At 38.4% G+C, this 23456-nt stretch overlaps 1 protein-coding gene across 2 annotated transcripts in view; it reads right to left on the bottom strand.

The window, feature by feature from the left end:
• Nucleotides 1–23456, bottom strand: part of GABRG1 (gamma-aminobutyric acid type A receptor subunit gamma1) — a 66345-nt gene that overhangs the window by 40386 nt on the left and 2503 nt on the right. Inside the window, exon 2 of one of the 2 annotated variants that reach the window (XM_052780145.1) lies at nucleotides 8306–8454. In XM_052780145.1, the coding sequence (XP_052636105.1) occupies nucleotides 8306–8454 (149 nt within the window). Of the gene's footprint in view, nucleotides 1–8305; nucleotides 8455–23456 lie in introns of those variants that run through there. The other variant, XM_052780146.1, reaches the window with a different exon arrangement.

The raw sequence follows: 23456 nt of genomic DNA, 5'->3' as shown, positions 1-23456 counted from the left end.
ATGTCCTAGTCCCCAGTGGAATGAAGAGGGTTAATAATAAAGCTCTGATGGTATTTCTTTCATGATCTGGCACATTAAAATGAAGCATCTCTGTCCATCTGCAGATGGAAAAGGGGGAAGGTACAAACAAAAAAGCACTTTGATTTCATAGGAGTGGGACCCTAGGTCATCAGATTTTATTTCTTTATACTGCAAACCATCAGAGATTGCCCAAGTGCTCTATAACAAACCTAAAATCTTCAGTGAGAGGATTTTTCAAATCTCAAAAATCTAAAACTCGAACAGACACATAGAAAGAAACAGAGTATCATTAACAGCCTTGCCAGCTACAATGACAGGCAAGATACATTTCCTACATATCCTCAGATACCTTCTCCCTGCCAATCTCACTTGGGAGGAAATTCTCCCTGATTCCAAATCCGATTACTGGTGTGACCCTGAGCCTGACAGCAAGACACACCAGTGAGGCTGCACAAAGGATTTTCTGTACGACCACAGAGCACAGAGTCACTTGATCACTATCCTGTCCACAGCATGCTTCACAGAAAGTTTAAGCAGATTCTGGAAACCAATTTATTTCCTGGGGGAAGAAAAGTAAGTACTTCCTGAGCTGCAAATGTTTTCAGTATCTGCAGGGCTCATAAAGGAAGGGGGGCAACACAAGAACTCATATATACAGACTGAAAAAGCAGAGTAAAAAAAGTATATAATGCATGTATGTATATACACGTATGTATAATATAACATATTTTACATACACCACATCTCACAAACAGATATCTTCTTCCTTTAGTTTTGCAACCCTATTTATCTATATAACAGCAACCCCAATGCTATACTAGAACACAAGGAGGTGGATCAAAAGTGTATCTTGCCTCATTACTCAAGCAATGCTGAATACACTATTTTTTCCCATATTAGTAGGAAATGTTTAATTCTCCTTAGTGTTACAAAATCTTGTTTTGTTCTGAGGTTCAAGTCTTTGACTCCAACTTTCAGCACTGCCTAGCCACGTATCAAACCTCTTCTTCAGACACAAGTACCTACACACAGTGATTAAGGTCACCTCTGAAACTTGCCTTCAGTATGCTGAACAGTTCACACCACATACTGCAAATGCAACCTACAGATGATCTGTTCAGCTTTAACTTCTAAACTTGCTCCATTGTTTCCAGATCCATCTTGAAATGTGGGCACTGGAACTGGAAATTTTTGTAACAGTACTATCAGTGCTGCTTGAACATTTTGAGATTTCTACTTGTATTCCTTTTCAAGAGGGGACTTACCTCAGGACAATGCTCAGGGGATACATAGCTTATACTACACAAAATATCTAAGTTTTCCCCTAAATCACTGCTTTACTATGCAGAATCTCTCACCTTGAAATATGACCCACAGGCTTCCTTCCCCCCACTTCCTTTTTTTTTTTCCCCTCTCAATTTCTGTATCTCCAGTTTTACTGAAGGAGCTGATTACTCTGCAGATACAGCCTCTCCCTTTCCAACAGTCTTTGTGTCATCTGCCAACTTTGCTACAAAAATTCATTGCTGAAATCATTCAAAATATCATTATTCTTGACCAAGACTTTCCTATGAGACCCCTACTATAGACAGCCCAGCCATTGATATTTCCTTATTAACAACTAAATTTTGAGATCTGTCAGCAAGCCAGTTTTTAATGGGGGCTGTGTCAATTTTATGAAATTCCAGCTTGCAGCGAGCAGTACTTGATCTGCCACAAGGGCTCTCCTGTAATGTGCCATGGAGTTCAATTTGCCTTTTCCATACTGTTCTGAGTAAGATTATTAGAGCTATTAAGAACCAGTGAAGAGTCTGATAATCTGCCTCTGTTGAAATTATTTTAACTGACCCAAATGATCCAGAGAAAGAGATCCAATTCAAGAAGACTGGAAGAAGCTGTTTAGTTACCTTAGTTCTTCTGTATGGTACAGAACAAAGTACTTCTGTGAATTAGAAGAAAAAATTCGTTCTTCTCGTGTTCTTGATCTAGAAGTGATACGAGTCCATGGAAGTGACAAATGCTGGAGGAAAATACATTCTTGACACTAATCTGACATCCATATAATTACTATTGTTCATTTACTCTCCACAAAGAGCTAACAGTGAAAGATGGTTTGAGAAGACTTTTCTGTGAATGCTTCTTATTTTACTTCAAAAATTTGGTATCAGCCTTGAAAACACTATGAGTAGGAAGAGGGCTATTTAACACATCCTGCATGAAGTGCAAAACAACAGTGTAAACTTAAAGAAGCTTCTAAGGAAGGGGAGAAAGGACTTGTACACTTTAAATATTTACACTGGAAGACAATATGAGCCAGGCTACAGTAAAGTAAGAAGGTGAGAGGACAGCAAACTGCATACTCAAGAGAAAGAGAGAGAGAAAAGAGCAGCAAGGGGCAGCTGCCCCCAAGGGGTAGTTCATCAGCTCCTAATGTAGCCGAAACACACAGGGAACCTGTTTGCTAAGCCCGATTTAGAGACATCTACTCACACTTTCTGATGTCCTGCTTTGACAACTTTTCTTCACTAGATTAAACTTTTCTTCTGGTTTAAAAGTTTTGACTGGGATTGAACATCATCTAACACAAGCACATAGATAAGGACAGGCTTGTCCCAAGCAATAAATATAGTAAATACGCAAAAATTATGCATGGAATTCAAGAGCAAGAATGAACTTCCTGACAAGCAACAAGACGTGGAAAGAAGTCACTCTCAGCAGGCAGGGACCACTACCTTTCTAGGAAGTGATGATGCTGCACAACCCCTAGGCTGTGGTAGCTTGACCTTGGCTGGCTGGATGCCAGGTGCCCACCAAAGCCACTCTATCACTCCCCTCCTCAGCTGGACAGGAGAGAGAAAATATAATAAAAGGCTCGTGGGTCAAGATAAGGACAGGGAGAGATCACTCACCAATTACCGTCACAGCCAAAAGAGACTCAACTTGGGGAAAAAAATTAATTTAATTTATTACGAATCAAATCAGAGTAGGATAATGAGAAATATAAACCAAATCTTAAAAATACCTTCCCCCCCATCCCTCCCTTCTTCCTGGGCACAACTTCACTCACAATTTTCCTCCTCCCTGCCAGCAGCACAGGGGGACAGGGAATGGAGGTTGCGGTCAGTTCATCACACGTTGTCTCTGCCGCTCCTTCCTCCTCAGGGGCAGGACTCCGAACTCTTCCCCTGCTCCAGCATGGGGTCCCTCCCATGGGAGACAGTTCTCCATGACCTTCTCCAACGTGGGTCCTTCCCACAGGCTGTAGTTCTTCACAAACTGCTCCAGCGTGGGTCCCTTCCACGGGCTGTAGTCCTTCAGGCACAGACTGCTCCAGCATGGGTCCCCCACGGGGTCACAAGTCCTGCCAGCAAACCTGCTCCAGCGTGGGCTCCTCTCTCCACGGGTCCACAGGTCCTGCCAGGAGCCTGCTCCAGTGTGGGCCTCCCACGGGGTCACAGCCTCCTTTGGACATCCACCTGCTCCGGCGTGGGGTCCTCCCTGGGCTGCAGGTGGATATCTGCTCCACCGCGGACCTCCATGGACTGCAGGGGGACAGCCTGCCTCCCCATGGTCTTCCCCACGGGCTGCAGGGGAATCTCTGCTCCGGCACCTGGAGCACCTCCTCCCCCTCCTGCTTCACTGACCTGGGTGTCTGCAGGGTTGTTTCTCTTACATATTCTCACCCCTCTCTCTGGATGCAATTGCTGTTGAGCAGCAACTTTTCCCTCCTTCTTAAATCTGTTATCCCAGAGGCACTACCACCGTCGCTGGTGGGCTCGGCCTTGGCCAGCGGCGGGTCTGTCTTGGAGCCGGCTGGCATTGGCTCTGTCAGACATGGGGTAAGCTTCCAGCAGCCTCTCACAGAAGCCACCCCTGTAGCCCTCCCACTACCAAAACCTCGCCACGCAAACCCAATACACAAGCATATTCTGAACCCCAGTTTGAGTTCAAAATCTGTATTTTGAAAATTGTTTACTCTCCATTAGAAAAATCATAGTGATAAAAATCTACCTCAGTCATTGAAAAAGTATTTTAGTAATTGCTCTCACTATCAAAAGTGCCTCTTTTTTAGTCTGTATTTATCCAGGCCCAATTTTCAGCTTTTGATATTTGAAATATCTCTGCCTGCTACACTGAAGAGCTCTCCTTATCAGTTATTCTCAGTTTATAAATGCCCATCTCCTGACAGAAATTATTATCATTACTGTAAAAGGGCAGAACATTGCACTTTTTACTTTTTATTGCTTAATATTGCTCCATTTTCATTACTCCAATCCTCAGCATTACCCAATAGTGTGTTAGTCCATCTAAATTCACTAACCAGTTCCCATACTTTACCACAATTCCCCATTTTGGAATGAAGGTCTAAGATATATCACCTTTTTTAATTATTACTTATCATGCTATTTAATTTAAACTATGACCACTTTTGATAATTTCATCCAGGCTTATTTTCTTTGAGCATGTTTTCTATAACTCCTCATTAATTGCCTAAAGAAGCGTCTCTTCTTGGTGATAAAGCAGTTATTCAGCAAATAAATTAGGCGACTACTACATTCAGAAATAACAGAGGCTTTCAATTTGTAATAGTTTTTAATGGAATAATACAATTCTCCTTACCAGTTATCTAAGAGTATTACTTATATGGCTATCTATATTGAAAATTCATCCTCAAGTGTCTACAGCAGGCTTCCAGCTCCATCTCTGAAGAATTTTTTCAAAGTGATTTTGATGAAAGCAGAGCCCTGTTCTCTACACTTCTTCTTTTACCTTTTCATTTAAAAGAAACCCATCTTCAGCAAATACTCCTACCCCACCACTTTTATTATTTCCATCATTTTCTATGCAGTGCACACATCCAGTACCTTTAACAGTCACTGCATATGCTCTTCTACATCTTGCTCTTGTATTTCAATTTCCTTCGATTCTTGCAAAATATTCTTCATCTCAGAATACATAGCACTCTACCTTTACTTGATATTTTCCTGCTTATTTGGGCTTATTACTTTCCTGCCTATATCATCCTTTCATCAGTGCTACACTAAGAGCACCTGTTCAACAGAATATCCCCCTAATATCCTTATCTTTTCAGAATTACTGCTTCTATTAGTCTCTTGAAAGCCCACTTTTTGTTCATGTATCCTTTATATCCCTGAGTACATAGCTTTTCACATTAGTGCACTGAGACACAATTACTTACCCATGCCCTGCTTATAGGGCAATTACAACTATCCAAATTTCTCTAGGTACCCAATTTCTCTATGTCCATGAGCAATCATGCTCACTATTCTTAAAAATTCTATCAGTGATGACTTTCCTCAAACTGTTGGTTGAAAACACTCCATTAGAGTTGTAGATACATGATGATTATTCCCTATTTTTAATTAAACTTTCAGATTGATCAGTTGTGTTTGACCAATATAATACACAACACTGGACATGAGACATAGCTGGAAAAAATGTGCTGTACATTGATAGGCTAATATTAATATATCAGTGTCCCTAAGGTGTGAGAGATGGAACAGTATGCAGCCGGAATTCTTTCCTTTAAAAAGGAAAGTTGAAAAATAACAGCTGGTTTGATGCAGGACTGAAGCTAAAAAAGTGTGGTTATAAAATCAAGTAGCCAAAAGGTAACATTACATTGAGAATAATACTGCTTTATTACTATATCAACACTCCAAGGTTGTATCTGTAATTAAAGGGATTTATATTACAGATAAGAGACTTCATCTGGTAGCTACTATTACTTCTTACTGAGCAGAAGATACTTTAATACTAGTTCCTTTATGCTCCAAACACCTCAAAGTATATTACATAAATTGAGTTAAAGGCTAGTAAGATTAATAAACATAGCAAAGGGTAGCAGTTAAGAAATCACTACAACTTGTGGATATTTGAATGAGACAAACAGAAAATGACAGTGTGGTATTCTCCTATTAAATTTCAGTATTGCCTCTGATGTTTCAATTTTCATTTGGGTCTCCTTTATCATCTCCCTCAACTAACTGCATGTTTAACAATGAAACCCCTTATCTCACTCTGAGATGCTGAAATTCTGTGTCAACATCAGGAAGAAAACAAAAATCTGCTCTGGTATTCAAACCCAAAAAGGCCAGGTTCAAAACAAAAAATGTTGCTATTGTAACTGAGCTTCGTAATTCAATAGTAAAAATGTTCTGTGGGATATTATTGCTTTGAAAGATAATTAGAATTCCAGTTCAATAACCTTGTTGTACAAGTACTGACATATACTCTGAAGATGTGGAATCTGACACCAGATTTTATCCACATAATTGAAGCAGACTAAAATGAATGCACTATAGTCTGATTTTGTTTTTCTATTTGTTACATATCTGCTGCAGTTCCCAAGCAGCTGGACAGAATGCGATGCCTTCACCCAAAGTTGGAAATTTTACCTTATGTTGTCCAAAATTACTGCCTTGTGGCAGAAGTCTGCAACTTCCCCTCCACCCAGAATAGAGTCAGTCTTAACATTTGTTCTCCTGGCAACAAAGTGAATACTCCCAAATGTTTCCTGTTCTCATTACTCTGGCTGATTATTCATGAACATTATGTTTTAATGTATTGGATGGAGGCAGGTCCCAGGTAGCAAAGGTCAGATTGGTACAGAAGTATTGCATCAAGAAGTGAAGAAGAAAAAGAAAGGGAGCATTTATGTGAGAGAAGGTAGAACCAAGTATCTTCTTTCAGGAACTGATATTTGGAATCCAAAAAGTTGTACATTACATTGAGTTACTCACAAAAAGTCAGAGTTCTTGCCCTATCAAGGATCAGTACATAACCAGAAAAATGAAGGTAAAGATTACACCAAAATTCTTCCATGCCCATCTAAATCCATTTGACATGTCAGAATAAACTCCTCTTCCTCTATTTTCTCTCCATTTATTTCTAAGTTTTATGGGGAGAGAAGAGAAACAGAATTCTCTTTTCTTTCATCCCCATCTACCAGTTAATCATTAGAAGGAATCCTAGTGGAGACAGTTTATTCCCTCATAATCCCTTTGCTGTATGTTGCATCAAGCAGTTGGGGGAAAAAAAAAGTAATGCTATACATCTGTCACACGTTGAGAATTTAAGGAAAAATATGCTGGAAGACCTTTCTTGTTGTCTAAATGTTTGCAGGAATTCAATTAAATGAACGTGAAGGCAAAGACTTACAACAAACTTCATGAGATTCACATGTGATTATATTATGACAGTGAGAGAAAAATTGCCATTCAACATCTTCAGGGTAACAGTCAACAATAAAACAGAACTAAGAAATTTGAGGAAGAAAACAATTTGTCAGAAGCTTTCAAAAGAAAATACTTCGTTTGAGATTGCATCTCTCTGTTCTCCTACATAAATGAAACAAGTCTAGATTGTTGTATTGTTTATGGTATAAGCAGCTTACAGACTTACATGGCATTCCTTTGACAGGGAATGCCAAGTATTTAACAAACAATTATGTCCTCCACCTCTCCCTTCACAGTTCAGAGAAAACAACCTCAGAGAAAATAAATTCTTAGTTTGATCCAGCATGCATGTGGCAGACAAGAGCTGGCAAGGTTTCATATATTCCATGTTTTCAACACAAGATTCTTCCAAATATTTACACTTAATAGTTATATGCAAATTGATGCTTTGACTATTGAAAGACAAAATTGCCTTCCTATTAGCTGCAAAGTTTGATCTATAGTAATGCAGTCTTCCTTCCTATATTCCTCTAGAAAAGATATAGTCCTAAATTATATTTTTAGATTCTTATGAAGCTTTTAAAAATCTGAACTAAGGGAAGAAGAGAACTGGGTTGAGTTAAATTTGCTCAAAATACACGTTTAAAATGCATTTTCTACCATAAGAGTAACACTATCAGGGAATAATTCTTTAATAAACTCCTACAGACTCAAGAACAATTTTTTAAATAACCATGGCTAGTTTATATCTACAATTCTTTCTGTCAGAAGATCCTAGTTAAGCAAAGCAAACTGTAATTGCCTTTTAATGATTTATTATAGATTGCCCCAAAAATTATAGATGTCCCCAAAAAGCAATACTTTACATAAGAAAGAGAGAATGTAAACAGAACATAAAAAATCTACTCTTGCATAGAACATTATTTTTACCAGTTCCAGAAAACCATTGCATTTTATTGCTGTTATATTTAGCTTGCTAAATTAAATTTTAAAAATTGCATTAAGCGGATTTTTGCCATCTTTGACAACACACATGCCACCTCTGTTTCATATCTTCTATACACTGAATTATTTTATGGGCTTACCCCCAATATCTGGCCGAAGCTTATTGTCATATCCTTGAAGTAAGGAGTCCAGTATGTGAGTTACATCCCCACCATGAATCTTTGGTGCAAGGACCCATGTTTTATTCACCGTTAGATCTTCATCATCCTCATCATCTGCTTTATCAGCTCTATGGTGTGTGAATAAAAAAACAAGGTTAGGAAAAAAAAACCCAAACAGTGAAACTAAATACACAAGAGGTGAAGAAGAAACTGATAAAATATTGAACACTATTTAGAGTACTTTATAAAAATCCAACGTGTTCTGGTGCCAACAGAAAGAGGCAGGCCCTTATTTAAAACACCAACATTTTGGTTTATGGCAGTAGAGAGTGTAAGCTAATAAACATGTCAAGAGAGGCATTAACACATCACCCATACAGAAAAACTCAAGCCATGAGTCAAACCCATAAAAGCAGCAGTAGGCACCTTCTTACTGCCAGCCTTTTCCTGTTTTAAAATACAAAATGTAATTCCCAAGCTTTTCCCCCATGTATTTGATTTTCAAGTCATGGTACTAATATTTCTGAGAGATGCTTAATCATGGTAATAGATACATCTTGGTGTCAAGAACATTAATAGAATCTCCTTCGTAGTAGCCTCTGTTCTAGCTATGATATAAAAAATAAGACTTGTATACTTATTCAACTCCAGTCAAATTTTAAGAAAGCAAACAAACATCACATCCGTGTGCTATGACTAAACATTCACAGAAGCTGCAGTCATATGTCAATTATGTATCTGCATGTATACATGGTATAGTCAAAATGCTGTACCATTCCTTTCAGTTAAGAAGATCATTTGTTAGCTACCTATTTTATCAAGATGCAACAAATGTACAAAGAAAACACACATTCATTTATTGCCTATCTTTTAATTAGATAAGCAGAAATATATAGTTAATCACTAAGTCGTTAGAAAAAAATCGCAATACCTTGGTTGCATCTGCAGATTCACTCAGATATCACCAAAAGGTCAAAGAATGCCTGGAAGTAGTTTTCTTTCCATTTGAATCAAATGAGTGTGGACTTAAGTATTCCTCCAGTGCTAAAGCTTGCAATCTATATTACTCATCCAGCTTATTTCAGGGAACCGCTATGGGCTTCAAGTCAAGCAAAGTGCATCAGACTGACAGCAGTAACTCTGACAGTCACACAATGTATCTTCACAAACGGACACTGGCTAGCAGTTATTACAGAACCTATGCAATCCATATAAATCAGTTCCAATGTTAACATAAGCACAGATATTCCAGTAAAAGAAAGGAATTAAATTACTGTCCTCCTACCAATTTGTATTGTACACCAAACCTGAAAATATTACTGCTATATTATTAGAAACGGATTTAAGGGCTTCTAAACTACACAAACATACGCTGCCCCCAAAACTAAGGGCGGAATTTTTCAGTAAATTTCCTACAGGAATGAAGACCACCAGCATGTTCCACATGGAGACAACACTACACCTTCAGGGGGAAAGGACAGAAAAAGTCAGGAAAGGACAGAGATGGAGTAGGCACATCTGGTGCTTATTGCATTCCTTTGTGGGAATGCACCAAAACAGTCCGTATTCGTAAGACCTCGCATCACCTCTCAGATACCACTAGCAAGTGTCACTGAAAATCAAGACTATCGTGGCTGTGGAAACTGCTCAGTGGTTTTGGCATGCCTGCTTAATCTGGGAGGTGCAACAGAGAGCTTGCCACAGCTCAGTAGGTTCCCAGAGGATGAACACAAGGCACTGCTCAGATATTGGGACTTTCATACCTAGCTTGCTGCAAACAAGTCACAAGAGTCTATTATAGCTGAAAGTAATATGCAATCTAAATACAAGGTTCACTGACAGCTTCCCCTGTAACAGTCTGAAAAGTGCTTTCATTCTTTTAAATTGAAATGCACTGTAAAATACTTAATCTTTACTGCACTACATAGACATTATAGAAACGTCAGATATTAAATATTTAACATTTCCCATTAGCAGGATCCCACTAATGGGAGCACTAAAAGAAGTAGGAAGCTAAGTTTTGTAAATGTACACTCTTTTTCCCTCAAAGCTACCTATTGCCATCTCTTCCATGTTTTGTTACCAGGCAGCTTTTTTTTACATATATATTTTTGGTCTGCTTGCACTTTATGTCATCTAATTACTATATAAATTAGCTTACGGTTGCTAAGAGTGCAGAGGCAATCCCAGCCTTTCCCCAGGGGCATTAAGATGATGAGGAGTAGAACTTAATTTATAAGCAGCTCTCTAAGGTAAGAGACAAGCCCACTACAAAACTGACCTTTTCTTCTTCCTCTTTTTGTCCTCCATCCCACAAACAGCAGAAAGTACATTGAAACTACCAGAGCTCTGTATAGACCAGGGCACCTGACTCTTAGGATCAGCCCAATTATTTGCAGAGAATTTGAAGTGATGGTGACACAATTTTGGCCTGCTTTGATGTTCTTTCCACATTGCTATTAAGAACAGCATAGATTTAGCCAGATGAAAAGTACAAGAGGTCATACCATTCCCACCTAAACCCAAGAGGAGTTACAGCCATGATACCTTGCACTCACTCAAATGTCTTGACATTTTGAAGAGCTCTTAATTTTATTTAGAGATTCATGGGACAACGCAGGTGGGAAGGGATCACGGGAGGTCTCTAGTCCAGGTTCCTGCTCAAAGCAGGGCCAGCTCTGAGGTCACAGTAGGTTGCTCAGGGGTTGATCACATTGGGTCTTGCAGACCTCCAAGGATGGAAACCGCACAACCTCTCCAAGCCACCTGCTCTCCACTTCTCTCTTTTTGGCTATTTACTGTATTTAAATAAACTTGAAGTTAACAAGAAAAAAAAATACAAATACAAATACATTTCAGATTTTCACCTTCTGTCTTGCTTGATTGGAGGACCTCTGGTCCTCCTCCAATTTTAAAACTCTGAACTACAAACAGGTATACAGATGAGGACACTGACAGCTTACAGAAAGCTATTAATAATGCAATTCCAGGGGGAGAGGGAAAAATTGCATCCCAACATCTGACAGCTTTTCCAGCCACTACTAAGTAAATCCATTTAAGGAGGCACTTTTATTAGAGGTAACATTTCTTTACTTTGTGTCTGACAAGAGTCTTGGCTTAAAATGAGCATTTCCTACTATTTACATGGAACTATCTGGATTTATCTAGAAAATATCATGCCGTGTCGTCGTCCCCCCCCAAAAGAAAAATTATCTAGAATTATCTAGAAAAAAGTGCCAACTTCTAGCAAAGAAATACACTAGACTTCCATACCAATACACCAGGTTAACAAGAGCTTGTGGCTCACTAATCCATTAGCTAAACCAGCAAAGGAACCAACACAAATCAGAAATTAATATAACCAAATGTGGAGGAACTGGACTATCACTGTTCTACGCAGTGAAAGGAGCTATTCTTACTCTCTCTATTCCTATCTTACTGGCCTTTTCAGAGATGACTAACTGTGATTAACCCATCTTGCTACCAGAATACCACCTTTTTAACTCTTCTTTAAAATGTGCCCAAGACCACTGAGCATGCAATAAAGACTATAATGTCTCTGCAGTATGCTGGGTGCTGATGGTACCCAGTTCTACACTTTTGATTCCTAAATTGTAGACACTGACGCACAGCCACAGGACTGAGATAAGAAAGGAATAATGCTGGCTGGAAAAAGGAAGTGACCAGAATATATAGAAAGTCTTCTGTATGCCCTCCAGTGAAGCAGAGCACACAACACCTGCCAACTTGAATTCTCAATCCAGACAGTTTTGGGGAGTTGCATAAAACTCTTCCAAAAGAGCACCTAGACACACAAAGGCAACAGGACAGACAGTGTGTACATACTCATTTCTGGGAATCTGAATTACTGATCTTTGTCATACTAAATAGATTTGAACTACTCTGTTTCAAAGGTAGAAATCCCTTCAGATTTACACAGTCAGCAGGATCAGTTGAGATGGTGTTACCAGGATCCAACCAAGGCTGCTAGACCATGTTCTTTAAAGAAACATTCACTTTGGAAAACAACATCGGTCAAAACTGTTGACCTTTTACACAAGTTTCTGTGTGTCTCACATTGCAAAGTCCAACTTTTTCTCCAGGGTTTGGAATGGGGTAGAAGGAAAGACAGAAGACAGCAAACTTCATTCCAAACCAGAAAATAAAATGTAAATTTCGGGTATGCCGTTCAAATATTTAGTAACAGTTAACTTGGGCTGAACACCTTTTTACTTCTCTGCAGTTAAAATAAATCTAAGAAACACATGAAGATTAATGTCAATTAACTCCACCCTCACTTTAATGGTAGCACTTTCCCCTCTATCTCACAAGCCCAGGAAGAAAGGCAAACTTAATTAAAGAGGAATTCTTTTCCTTTCCGAGTTCATCTAAAGGTTATTTTGCTATACACAGAACATAATACTTGGTCCTCTCCATTTACTGTAAAATATATTTTTTTCCAACAAAGTTCACTCAGCTCATCTTTTTCAGAATGTCTGGAGAGACGATGATTTAGAACAAAAATATGACATCAGACATTAAAACATTTCTGTTCCATGGCAAGATGCTATTTTACATCTATTACTGCAGGTGTTAATCCTGATTTTAATGATTTTATAAATAAGAAAGAGACCTCACTTCTTAACGTGCTTGTTGCTATAACACATCAGCTAGCCTCATAAACTCAACCGTAAACTGCATGTATATAGTTAACAGTAATTAGGCAAAAAGTGCCCTAATTATGCTCTCTGACCTTCAACTAATTGGAGACATTACCATGACTAATAAATCCCTGAGCACAAGTGACTAATGACTAAATAAGTCTTTTCAACATCAGGCAACATGCTCATCTTCAGACATTAATACCATAGGTCTTTGTTCTCCTTTAAATATGAGAAAAACCAATCAGATGAGTTTTAAGTTGCAATTAATATCTGTCACTTTATGTAATGAACTGGAAAAAAGTTGATATAGTGAGAGTGTTCCTACTGCTATTTGCATCATGCATATCAAAGTATTACACATGGAAGTACACATACAGCATAGGTGGGAGTATTTAAACACAGCTAAGGATCAATTTAGCTGTCCATTCCCAGGCTCCTATTCCCACCCAAGACACCCGAGGGTGCCCAGTCCTCCAAGCAGGGTTGATTTATGGGGAACCTGTAGCTACTACTTCTGGAGAAGTAGTAGAGACTGGGCAGGGAACCTTAGTTATCTCCACTGACACTTCATGCCTATGTGCAAGCAACTCAATCAAGCCCTCAGTGGCCATGAGGTTTTAAACAACCCTGCGCAGTGGTTTTGTCTATCTGGAGATAAAATGATCCTTCCATACAAGGAATACTCTGATGATCATTTAATAAATAAATAAGAAGGAAAGTCAGTGTTTCAGATAATTTCTGTGCTGAACATACCATTTTTCTTTTTGCCTTACACATGCAAATGAAAACAATAAGACTAGTTGTGTTTGTTAGTTCATTTAGCTGAGGATCTTCTCCAACAGCAGCCAAAAGCAGTTGCTTCAGGAGTTTTACCAATACAGGGGTAGGGCACAGTGACACTTACGTAAATCACGAAACATGCCTTAAGACAGAAGTTATTCACTGGCTGTTCTTCCCAGCATACTACATTTATGTCCCTTGTCTAAGTATAATACAATTTAACCTTTATTTTCCAGTACTTTAAAAAAACACAAACAACTATTTCTCTCTACTTTTAGACAAAATGGTAATGTTTCCCAAATTGTAAACGTGGGAGATTACTTTCTTAGCAACAATACAGCTTCAGAAGTTTGTAAAAATACTGCATTTAACCAGACAATGCTTCATAATAAGTCAGTCAAGACAGACAAGGTTTCCGGGGGAGGTTTCCAACCAACCAGACACCACCTTACTCCAGAACACCAAACATGATACACTTGTATGTAGTAAAGAAGTATATTTCATGGCCCCATCAATGAGAGTTCAGAGGGCATCTGACCTAGCCAAATTCCACACATGAAAAAAGACCTAAAACATGGCTGAAAAACAAAACATGGTCACTGACACCCCAACATCCAGAGTCAGACATTTTTACAGAGGTTGGTGGTGATTCTAATTCAGAAGCTAAAAAAGCAAGCACTTAGGCAGGTGTCACATGAATGACCATGGCATAGGATCAGGTATAGAGAAAAAACTGAACAAGGATGATAAGTTTAAGCAGTGCCTGAGACAGAAGAAACTTCCTGACAGACAGAGCAAAATGCAACTTCAACATGGTAGGAATGAGTAATTACTCTTATGTCAGCAATTTAAAATACATATTTACATATTTCGTTGGATCTTCTGAAGATAAAACAAGGGCCTCAGACAGACTTGTAGTATCCTTCAGAAGCTGAAAAAGGATTGGGACTCCTACACTTACACAAATATTACTTCTTTTCAGTAGCAGCAATAGCAGCAGAACCACATAGTCATGACTGCTAGAATAGGACACAATTACATTTTTCTTCAAAAGATTTTCTTAAAAGCTTACTTCCACTGCTAGCTGTCAGTAGTGGATGGTTTAAACATCTCTCAAGATGAGTATGAAACAGCTTCATACTCATCAGTTCTATCACATTTCTGCAGAAATGAACTCTCTTTTGCATTTCATCATCAGCTTCTTCACTGATATGCTTTATTCATCACAGAAAATTTCTGGGAAAATAAGCATAACTGCAAGCAAAGAAATGCAGCTACTGAAAATACGTCTACAGAAAGCCTTACTTGCTCTTGTTAATCCTGTGGGATATAGAGTCACTGATGTTGTATTCCTTCATCTTCAACCTTCCTAAACTGGTTTAGACACTCTCTTGACAAAAATCTCTTTTCTCCTCCCTCCACCTATTCCATTTCAGAAGCTTTTGTCAATCTATTTCCCACTCCTTCTGCCTTGTCAGACTTTGGCATATTCTTTTGTGTGTCAAAATGTATTTATCTCTCCCACTGAAGTACGTTTTACTTATTCCCTACATCTTTTTTCCTGTATACCTACCACATACTGTTAAGTTGATTCTTCTTCTGGATACACATACTATCTTGTGCTCTTTGCCTTCTCTAATCTCATATTTATTTTTATAATTTCCTGCCCTGTTTCTTCTTTCCCTTCTCCTTCCTGAGTTTTTACTGAGGGGATGGACCTTAAGTCAGCAGTAAAATTATCATGGAAAAGTGTGGGGAAAAAAATATTAGAAATTATTATACAGAAATAAACATTAGATTTTTAGGATAAGCTACATAAAGAAGTTCACTTCATATTAAATGAGTAAAGCTTTGTTTAAAAAAAAAAAAAAAAGAACAATCATAGCACTACCAGAATAAAAGTAGGTACCTCTGCTGTTCATTCCCTGTAATGAAAAGTGTTGCCTACATATTTGAGTGTTTAGACTATCAAACTTGTGATATCTTAATACATATCACAAGCATCAGATGATCAAGCTCTTTTGAGTCATTACAGCTTTGAAGTACATCTCTGAAAGACATGAAACATTTTCTCCCACACACAATAACTTCAGTACAATTAATTTTAGTCCCAGCAAGACCTTCACTTAAAAGCATTATCACATTTCTATAAAATGATCTTCAACATCTCTGTGATACTAATAGAACAAAAACTAATCCAAACAGAAATTACTGAACAATACAGCCAGACTTAACTCTGAACACTTAATAAAGCCACAATCTGACTGTAAAGAACATTTGTAGAAATGTGAATTTTTAACATTAAGAACAACAGGTATTATTAAAGATATGTTCCAGAAGAACAATTTTGTTCTGAGATCCACACAAATTGCTCTCCTCCAAATCACTTTTCAGATAATGCTACATACTACTTGAAATGACACTGGTCAAATCTGTTATTAATTCAAACGGCTTTTAAAGATCTCAAAAAAATTATCATCTGGACTCAAAGCATCACAGATATTCTTTATCCGTCAGTCTTCTCATATAATACAGAGTTAAATTTCTCACCTTAAAGGTCATCCAAATATTGATATGCTCAGACCAGTATAACTGCCACCTCTACTCCTATCAAGTTGCAGTCCAGAAATCAATTGAAAATCTTCCTCACATCTATCTATCCAAGTACAGGTAATTCTCTGTGCCAATTCAGAGCTGCTGGATTCTCAAACATATTCAGCTTGATTAGTATAGTGATCTCACTTTTACCATCTTAGTAAAAATAGCTCTTTACTTCCATATGTGGTCACAAAAATAGTCTTCCGTTTTGTAGACCTGATGAAGACAACTACTTGTTTCTGCATCCCTCCCTTTTATGCTATACAATAGAGAGCAAGAACCTTGAACAAGATAGCAAACTATACTAAAAAAAAAAAACAAAAACAAACCAACCCAAGCCGATTCCTGCGATTTTCCACAGAATCGTGTCATTTAGAAGGGATCTTTGGAAGTTAACTTCTACTCAAAGAAGGGCAAATACTGAATTCAGACCATGATGCTTAGAACTTTGTCCAGTCGGGTCTTTGAAAATTCAATGGACAGAGATCCCACAACCTCACTGGACAGCTAGTTCCACTGTTTAATTATCCTCACAGTCAATTTTTTTCTTTATACCTAGTTGGGATTTCCCCATTGCAATTCATTGCCATTGATGCTCATCCTCTTACCATGCACCACTGTGAAGAGCCTACCTCTGTCTTCTCGATCACCTCCCCGTAAATGCTGGGGGGCTGCTGTTGGGTCCCCCCAAAGCCATCTCTTCTCCAGGCTGAACAGCCCCCTCCTCACAGGGCAAGTGCTCCTGCCCGACCAGGTTGGTATCCCTCTGCTGAGCTTCCTCCAGTTTAAACCCCAAACTGGATGCAGTATCTAGATGCGGTTTCACAAGTGCTGAGCAGAGGGAGACGATCACTTCCCCCCACCTCCTGAGCAGCCCAGGAGGCTGCTGGCCCTCGTTGCGGCCAAGGCGCCACGCTGTCCCCCAGGAACTCCAGGTCCTTTTTGGCAGAGCTGCTCCCCAGCCAGCCAGTCCCCAGCCTGTCCTGCTGAGGGGGGCTTCCCACGCAGGTGCAGGACCTAGCACTCATCCTTGATGAATTTTATAATGCTCCTGTCAACCCATTCTCCCAGCCTCTCCAGCTCCCTCTGAACTGCAGCCCTGCCCCCAAACATATGAATTTGGTAAAAACAATCTTTCAACATAGGAAAAAAAAAATTATCTTCAGGAAAGGCTATGCTGATATCGTCATTCCTGATGCTCTGAGCAGTTCTTGTTCCACCCCAGACAAGCAAGGTCACTTCTCTTTCCTCACATCAATTATTCCACGTTCTGATTACAGACTTTCAGAATCTGTTCTGTGTTTTGTTTTGGCTTACAAAAACTGGGTAACTTACTCATCGTAACACCCCCACTCGCAGTGTAAGTACACCTCTTCCTCTGTTCTGAGAAAATCATTACTACAATATCTTAAAGCTGTTCTTTGCCTAGGAAAGTACTTGAAAGTACCCATTATCTTCAGCAAGTAGGTCCTTCCTTTTTTTCTAGTACAAACATTTCTAATGCTAGCTGAAAAATTAGTAGGGGCCCTTATGCCAACTATATTTTAATTTAAGAGATCAAGAGCATTTTGTCATTGTAAAATTTTTAGACAAATATATATTCAACTTCCTCTACAAAATGGCTTCTAAGAAAAGCCTTCCAGCCATTGCATGCAACAAAACACAAAATTTATCAGGCAGATAAAGTAGGCCTTAGGATAATCTGTACTGCCTTGACTGAAACTGAAGTCTAAACCTACTAAAATTCTTAGGGACATTTATTTCAGATGGATTTGAATGAAACCTAGAAATGTAAATTGATAAGTCTTATCTTCTCAGTTGGTAAGTTTTACCTTCTTTGTGGGTTTTGGCCAGATCATGCAATCAAATAATTAAAATGTAAACAGCCATATTCTACTGTTCATCCAGACCAAACAGCAGGGAATAAATGAAGATTCAGAGAACAGAAGATAAAAGGACAACAATACTAAATTATAGAGCTTAAGCAGATAGAACTGAAAAGGGACAAATAGTGTTAAATAAAGGACAAAATATCCCCAGGCTGCTAAGGAAGGACATGGTGATGAAAAGGCATCACCTCTTTGGATATCTGAAACGTGTACTAACCACAGCAGTATCAGATCTCCTGGGAGTTTCAGGCTAGAACCATCACACAAAGACAGACACAAATAAATCCATGTGCCACATGTCACTACCCCGTTCAAGAGACTGCAGATATCTATCTACGCTTGACTGATGAAAGGTTAATTGTCATCAAGTTCAGAATGAACTGATATATTGTTGATGGGTTAAGTGCCTTGATCCAAGAAACACTTTCCATAGTGTCAAAATAGACTTAAAATAAACCTAACATAAATGAATGCTGAGAACCATAACCTCAATAAGAAGCAGTTACCCTAATTAAATGCCATCACACAGCCGCTATAACATTCATCAAATTGCAAAGTCAACTTTGTTAGATTTCTACTTTAAAATGTCACCAGCATCTTAAGAAATATATAAAAAGAGCTCTCCTTTTTAAGGCATTTTCAGTCACTTAAGGTGCTGATATTTCAACATATTCAGGTGAACATTCGTCCTAACACAACTCATTGTATATTTCCTGCAAAATCTTGAGGTAACTAGGAATCTACTACAGTGTTCACAAAAAACAAGCTTATTTGAAATAATTCCAAGTTCTGGTACACATGTGAGCAGCGATCAGTCTCCTCCCACAGGAGGTAAAGAAATATGTATAGACTGAAGTAGCAACAGAACCAGAGACTTGCACTGAACTGTGCACCATAATTGTGGCATATAGGTGAATCTGGCTTAACATCATAGAAAAAGCCATACAACTACAATAACTAGGCAATGACAACATGTCCCCAAGAGAAATACAGTGAATGGGTTCTACTGAAATTTTAGTGTAACTGTCATTAGACAATTATGGACTAATCCAAAGGTCAATGAAATTAATGAATAAATGTACAAAGAGGTGAATATACTCCGTAAGGGCTAGTGTAAATAAATAGCTAAACCATGTAATAAAAAGCTTGCACTCTCTCTCTGCAAGCAAAATCATGTCTTCTCCACTGTAATTTACTGTGTATTGAATATAACACATATCTTTTACAACAGGAGTATTACACCTCTTGTCAGATGGTGACTAAAATTTACGGCTGTCAGAGTTGTCCCCTTCTGGATGCAACCTGCAGGCCATCATCAGCTGGATGGCTCTCACTGACAGAGCAAGAACCTAAGGTACAGGTCCATAGCTCACCTGCTGCAGGTCTGATACAATCCACTACATATTCGATGGCTGTATGCTGGTGAGATCAAGTACATTTCTCCCTCAGGGAAAACACTGAGGGTACTTCATTTTTAAAAACATCTACATAATTTATTCTGCCATGTAAATATGGCATCAGACAATGAAGAAAAAAAATTTGTCATGACTTACAGTGACAGAGTTAACCACCTAAATTAATATTTAATAGTACAACTTTTTCCTAATATAAATTCCATCCAGCTGAACTTTATTCTGAAAGATAAATTGGACCATAATATTACATTAATAATAATAAGACTTAATCCCTCATGGTACACTGCCTTAAATAAGAAGAAAACCATATTAAATGAAAGGACTAACAATCTATTTAAGACCTCAAATAATTTAATCCAAAGGGGACACATCTCATGTTACCTCAGGTCTTTCCTATTCACTATGTCTGTCTGTCTTCCTGAAAATAAAAAAAAGTAACTGCATATGAATTTAGAAACACAGAATTAGCCATTCACACCTTATCAGAGATGAATGCAGTGACACGGGAAAAGGATTTGACGATCAAGGAAGAAAGCAAAAAGAACATGAGGTACACCGGAGCAGTACTGAAGCTAATGCTGGGATAGAGTATCTCAGCAGTATGAAGTAGTTTGTGTGTATCTGCCATTAATGAGGCTAATATTTATATAATCTACCCATTTTTGAGGTCTGTTCTTCAAAGAAAAAATGGAAAGGGTTTACAAAATGGTTAAACAAACAATTTAACATTTTCTGAAGAAATGTAAGTAGCTCAGTTTACTTTATCTGAGAGCAAAATGTAAGCTGCTGTCAAGTTGTCTCTTAAACTACATATACCAGGGAAATACTTCTAACAGTAGTTAGTATGACTGTAGCATGGGTAAATCCAGTTCAATGGAAATTTCCACTCTGCGTAGCGTCTCTCCGATTGTGACACATTTGTGTAAAACTTTCATTTTGGACTAGATCCTTCCTCCTGCAACAACTGCTTGGCATGTAACTGCACTGCAGCTTCTTATCTCTGAGAGGTGAGGAGGTTTCTCTCAGCAAATAATCTACAACATATCATGAAAGACTAGGCTGGAAAGAGAAAGACGGCAGGATGTTTTCTGACCAAAATGCTGATTCCTTTAAGAATTTTCAGGATTCATTTGAGGTGCTCTGAGTTCTTGTCAAGGCAAAACTTGGGCACACAGGGCAAGGAAGATCTGGTTTCCCTGTTGAAGAGTAGATGGCTGCAGACCACACTCTGTTTCTGAAGAGCAGTTGCAGCCACGGGTCTGCACCCTGAGGTTGCCCTGCACAACTGGAGGGATGAACCAAGACCTGGATTTCCCCACAAAGACACGGACATGGGATCCAGTGGCTGAGCCAGCTGTGGCAGGTGGTACTGGGAAAAAATCAGGCTTTTTCAGCTGGCAGAAGAAGGCAGGAGATCCACTGGCTGGAAGCCAGAGAAACCTCAGACTAGAAATACTGTACAATACTTCATTGGATTCCTCCTCACCAAATCTTTATGCATGGACTTAGAACAGTTACACTGAAGCAGCAAACCTGATGCAGAAGCCAGGATAGATCCTCCAGTTTTGTTTATTCTGATATCAGACTGGATTATCACAACAGGTCCTACTGACTTGAACATCCACCAGTGAAAGCATATTTTGGAAACAATTTCTTTCCATCTTTGCCATATCACTGAGATTTCCCTCTTCTTTGAAGTAAGTTCTGTTCACGTCAACTCCTGATGACCTTTCTAGTCTCTCCAGTTACCTCCATTAGTTCGGTGTTGTTGCATGATTTACCATTTTAAGTTTAGATATGTAGAATCATGTTTTTACATGGGCTGGTAGGCCACTGAACTCACCACACTATTTTCAGCCTTATTAAAAATGTTCGCATGTGTAAAAATGCAACATTGGGACTTCCATGCCATCTCCAGGTTAATTCAATTGCATCTGAATTACTCCTTACAAATTATTACCATTCAGAGAAATTGTTAAGAAATAAAAGTTAATGACACTGTCATCCACCACTCTTTGAAAGGTTCCTGTCAGTGTGCTACATACTGTCATTTATAATTATCACTTCACCCTGCTGCTCTTTACCAAATAAGTTATGATATTGTTATTTTACCTAAGTACACACTCAATTTAATAAGCAGTGCAAGAAAGGGCTATGCAGGTAATTAAAAAAGCCCTAGTACTCTTCTCTCATAAATGGTACTACAAAAATGGCTCTTTACCCATCTTGGTAGATGCTCACCTTTGTTTTTCTGCGAGTTCAACATACATGACTTTTTTAGTATATATATATATATATATATGATGGCACAAACCAAGGCAACTCACTTTCAAATAGTGCATATGCCAAGTCCATTTAAGTAGTCCTACCTACTGGCCATAGAAACTAGGTGTTGTATTGAACCCAGATTATTGCAATTCCTCTACAGCTTCAAAGAAAAACCACAGGTCCCCTGACACCCTTGTAATTTACTCTGTGGCCAGACTTATAGATCCAGAAAAAAGTTGACCAAGGTCAATAAGTGCTTACCTGTAACCTTTTCTATCCTGCTCAGAAAGGCTTGAATTGGTAGCAAGGGTGCTCTTATTTAACATCAGGCATATTTAACAAACCGAAAGTTAAAAGTAATTTAAATTGTACTTCAATTTGCTAGGAAAGCCTTTTTTTTTTTTTAATGGATTGCCATAGTTTGAAGGTTTTCTTTAAACCCATTGTAAGAAAATTATGTGCAAAGAATACAAGTATTTCTCAATATTTATGTCTCGTTAAACTTATACTAACAAAAGAAAATATTAATAAACTTTTAATAAAATAAACCATAAAATAAAACATTTCCCACATTTTAACAAAATAAACCACTGGGACTGCTAAATAACAAGTTCTTCACTGTCACATCATGAACAAAGCACATAAGAGTGAGGATAATAATGAATAAACATCACAGATGTTCAAATGAAACAGTAAATCACTATTATCAAGAAACCCATGTTGTTATGACGGGCTTAACTCTGATCCAGGAATTTATATGAGAGGAAAACGTAGGCCGTATTATATAAGTGTTTTCCTAAGAGATATTTTGAAATGGAAAAGAAAAGATTAGTTGACATTTTGCACCTGCTGACAGTTACATTGCAATGGAGCATTTATAACTGCTTTTTAGAACATCAGGTTACAAAGCTGAAGGGAAGATATGGCCAAAATTAAGTTAAGCTTACAATATACTGTCAGGGATGCTGACCAGCACATACCATTTAAAGCAGTATAAATTAGAAGAAATGTTACATAACATACAGAAATGTTATGCTGCACCTGTATGGCTAGAACAAAGGAAATAATATTAATTATATTGTCAGCTCTTATGCTCTCCCTATGAATTATCTATTTATTTGAGTTCAACAAGAATAATGGGTTTGCCAAACATTTAGGACTGCAGTGACTGCTGGGTAACTAATCTTTTCCTGCACATACCTTATAGAAAGGCTCGCAGCCCAATTTCTACTACAGAAGAGATGTCAGCTGTTGACAAAAATAGTCCTTCAAAATACTGACTCATGAAGCTACATCAAGTGCATTGACCATTCTTGTCTCTTTGTGCCGCATGTACAGAACTGGGGGAAAACAACTGCTTTATGGGTTAGAGTTCAACTGCAATGAAACCCTTTGGTGAAGGAAGTTCAGTCTAATGTCACACTACAGCTTTTGGGGCAGTACATTGAAAGGATAAACTCTTGGTTGGACTCAACTTCCAATGTCCTTGCTTAGGCTTTAGCACCATTTGTTACGC

This window comes from Harpia harpyja, chromosome 2, assembly GCF_026419915.1.
Source record: "Harpia harpyja isolate bHarHar1 chromosome 2, bHarHar1 primary haplotype, whole genome shotgun sequence".
Taxonomy (NCBI): Eukaryota; Metazoa; Chordata; class Aves; order Accipitriformes; family Accipitridae; genus Harpia; species Harpia harpyja.
The sequence above is the reverse complement of the archived record's forward strand: the minus strand, read 5'-3'. Positions and strand labels throughout refer to the sequence as shown.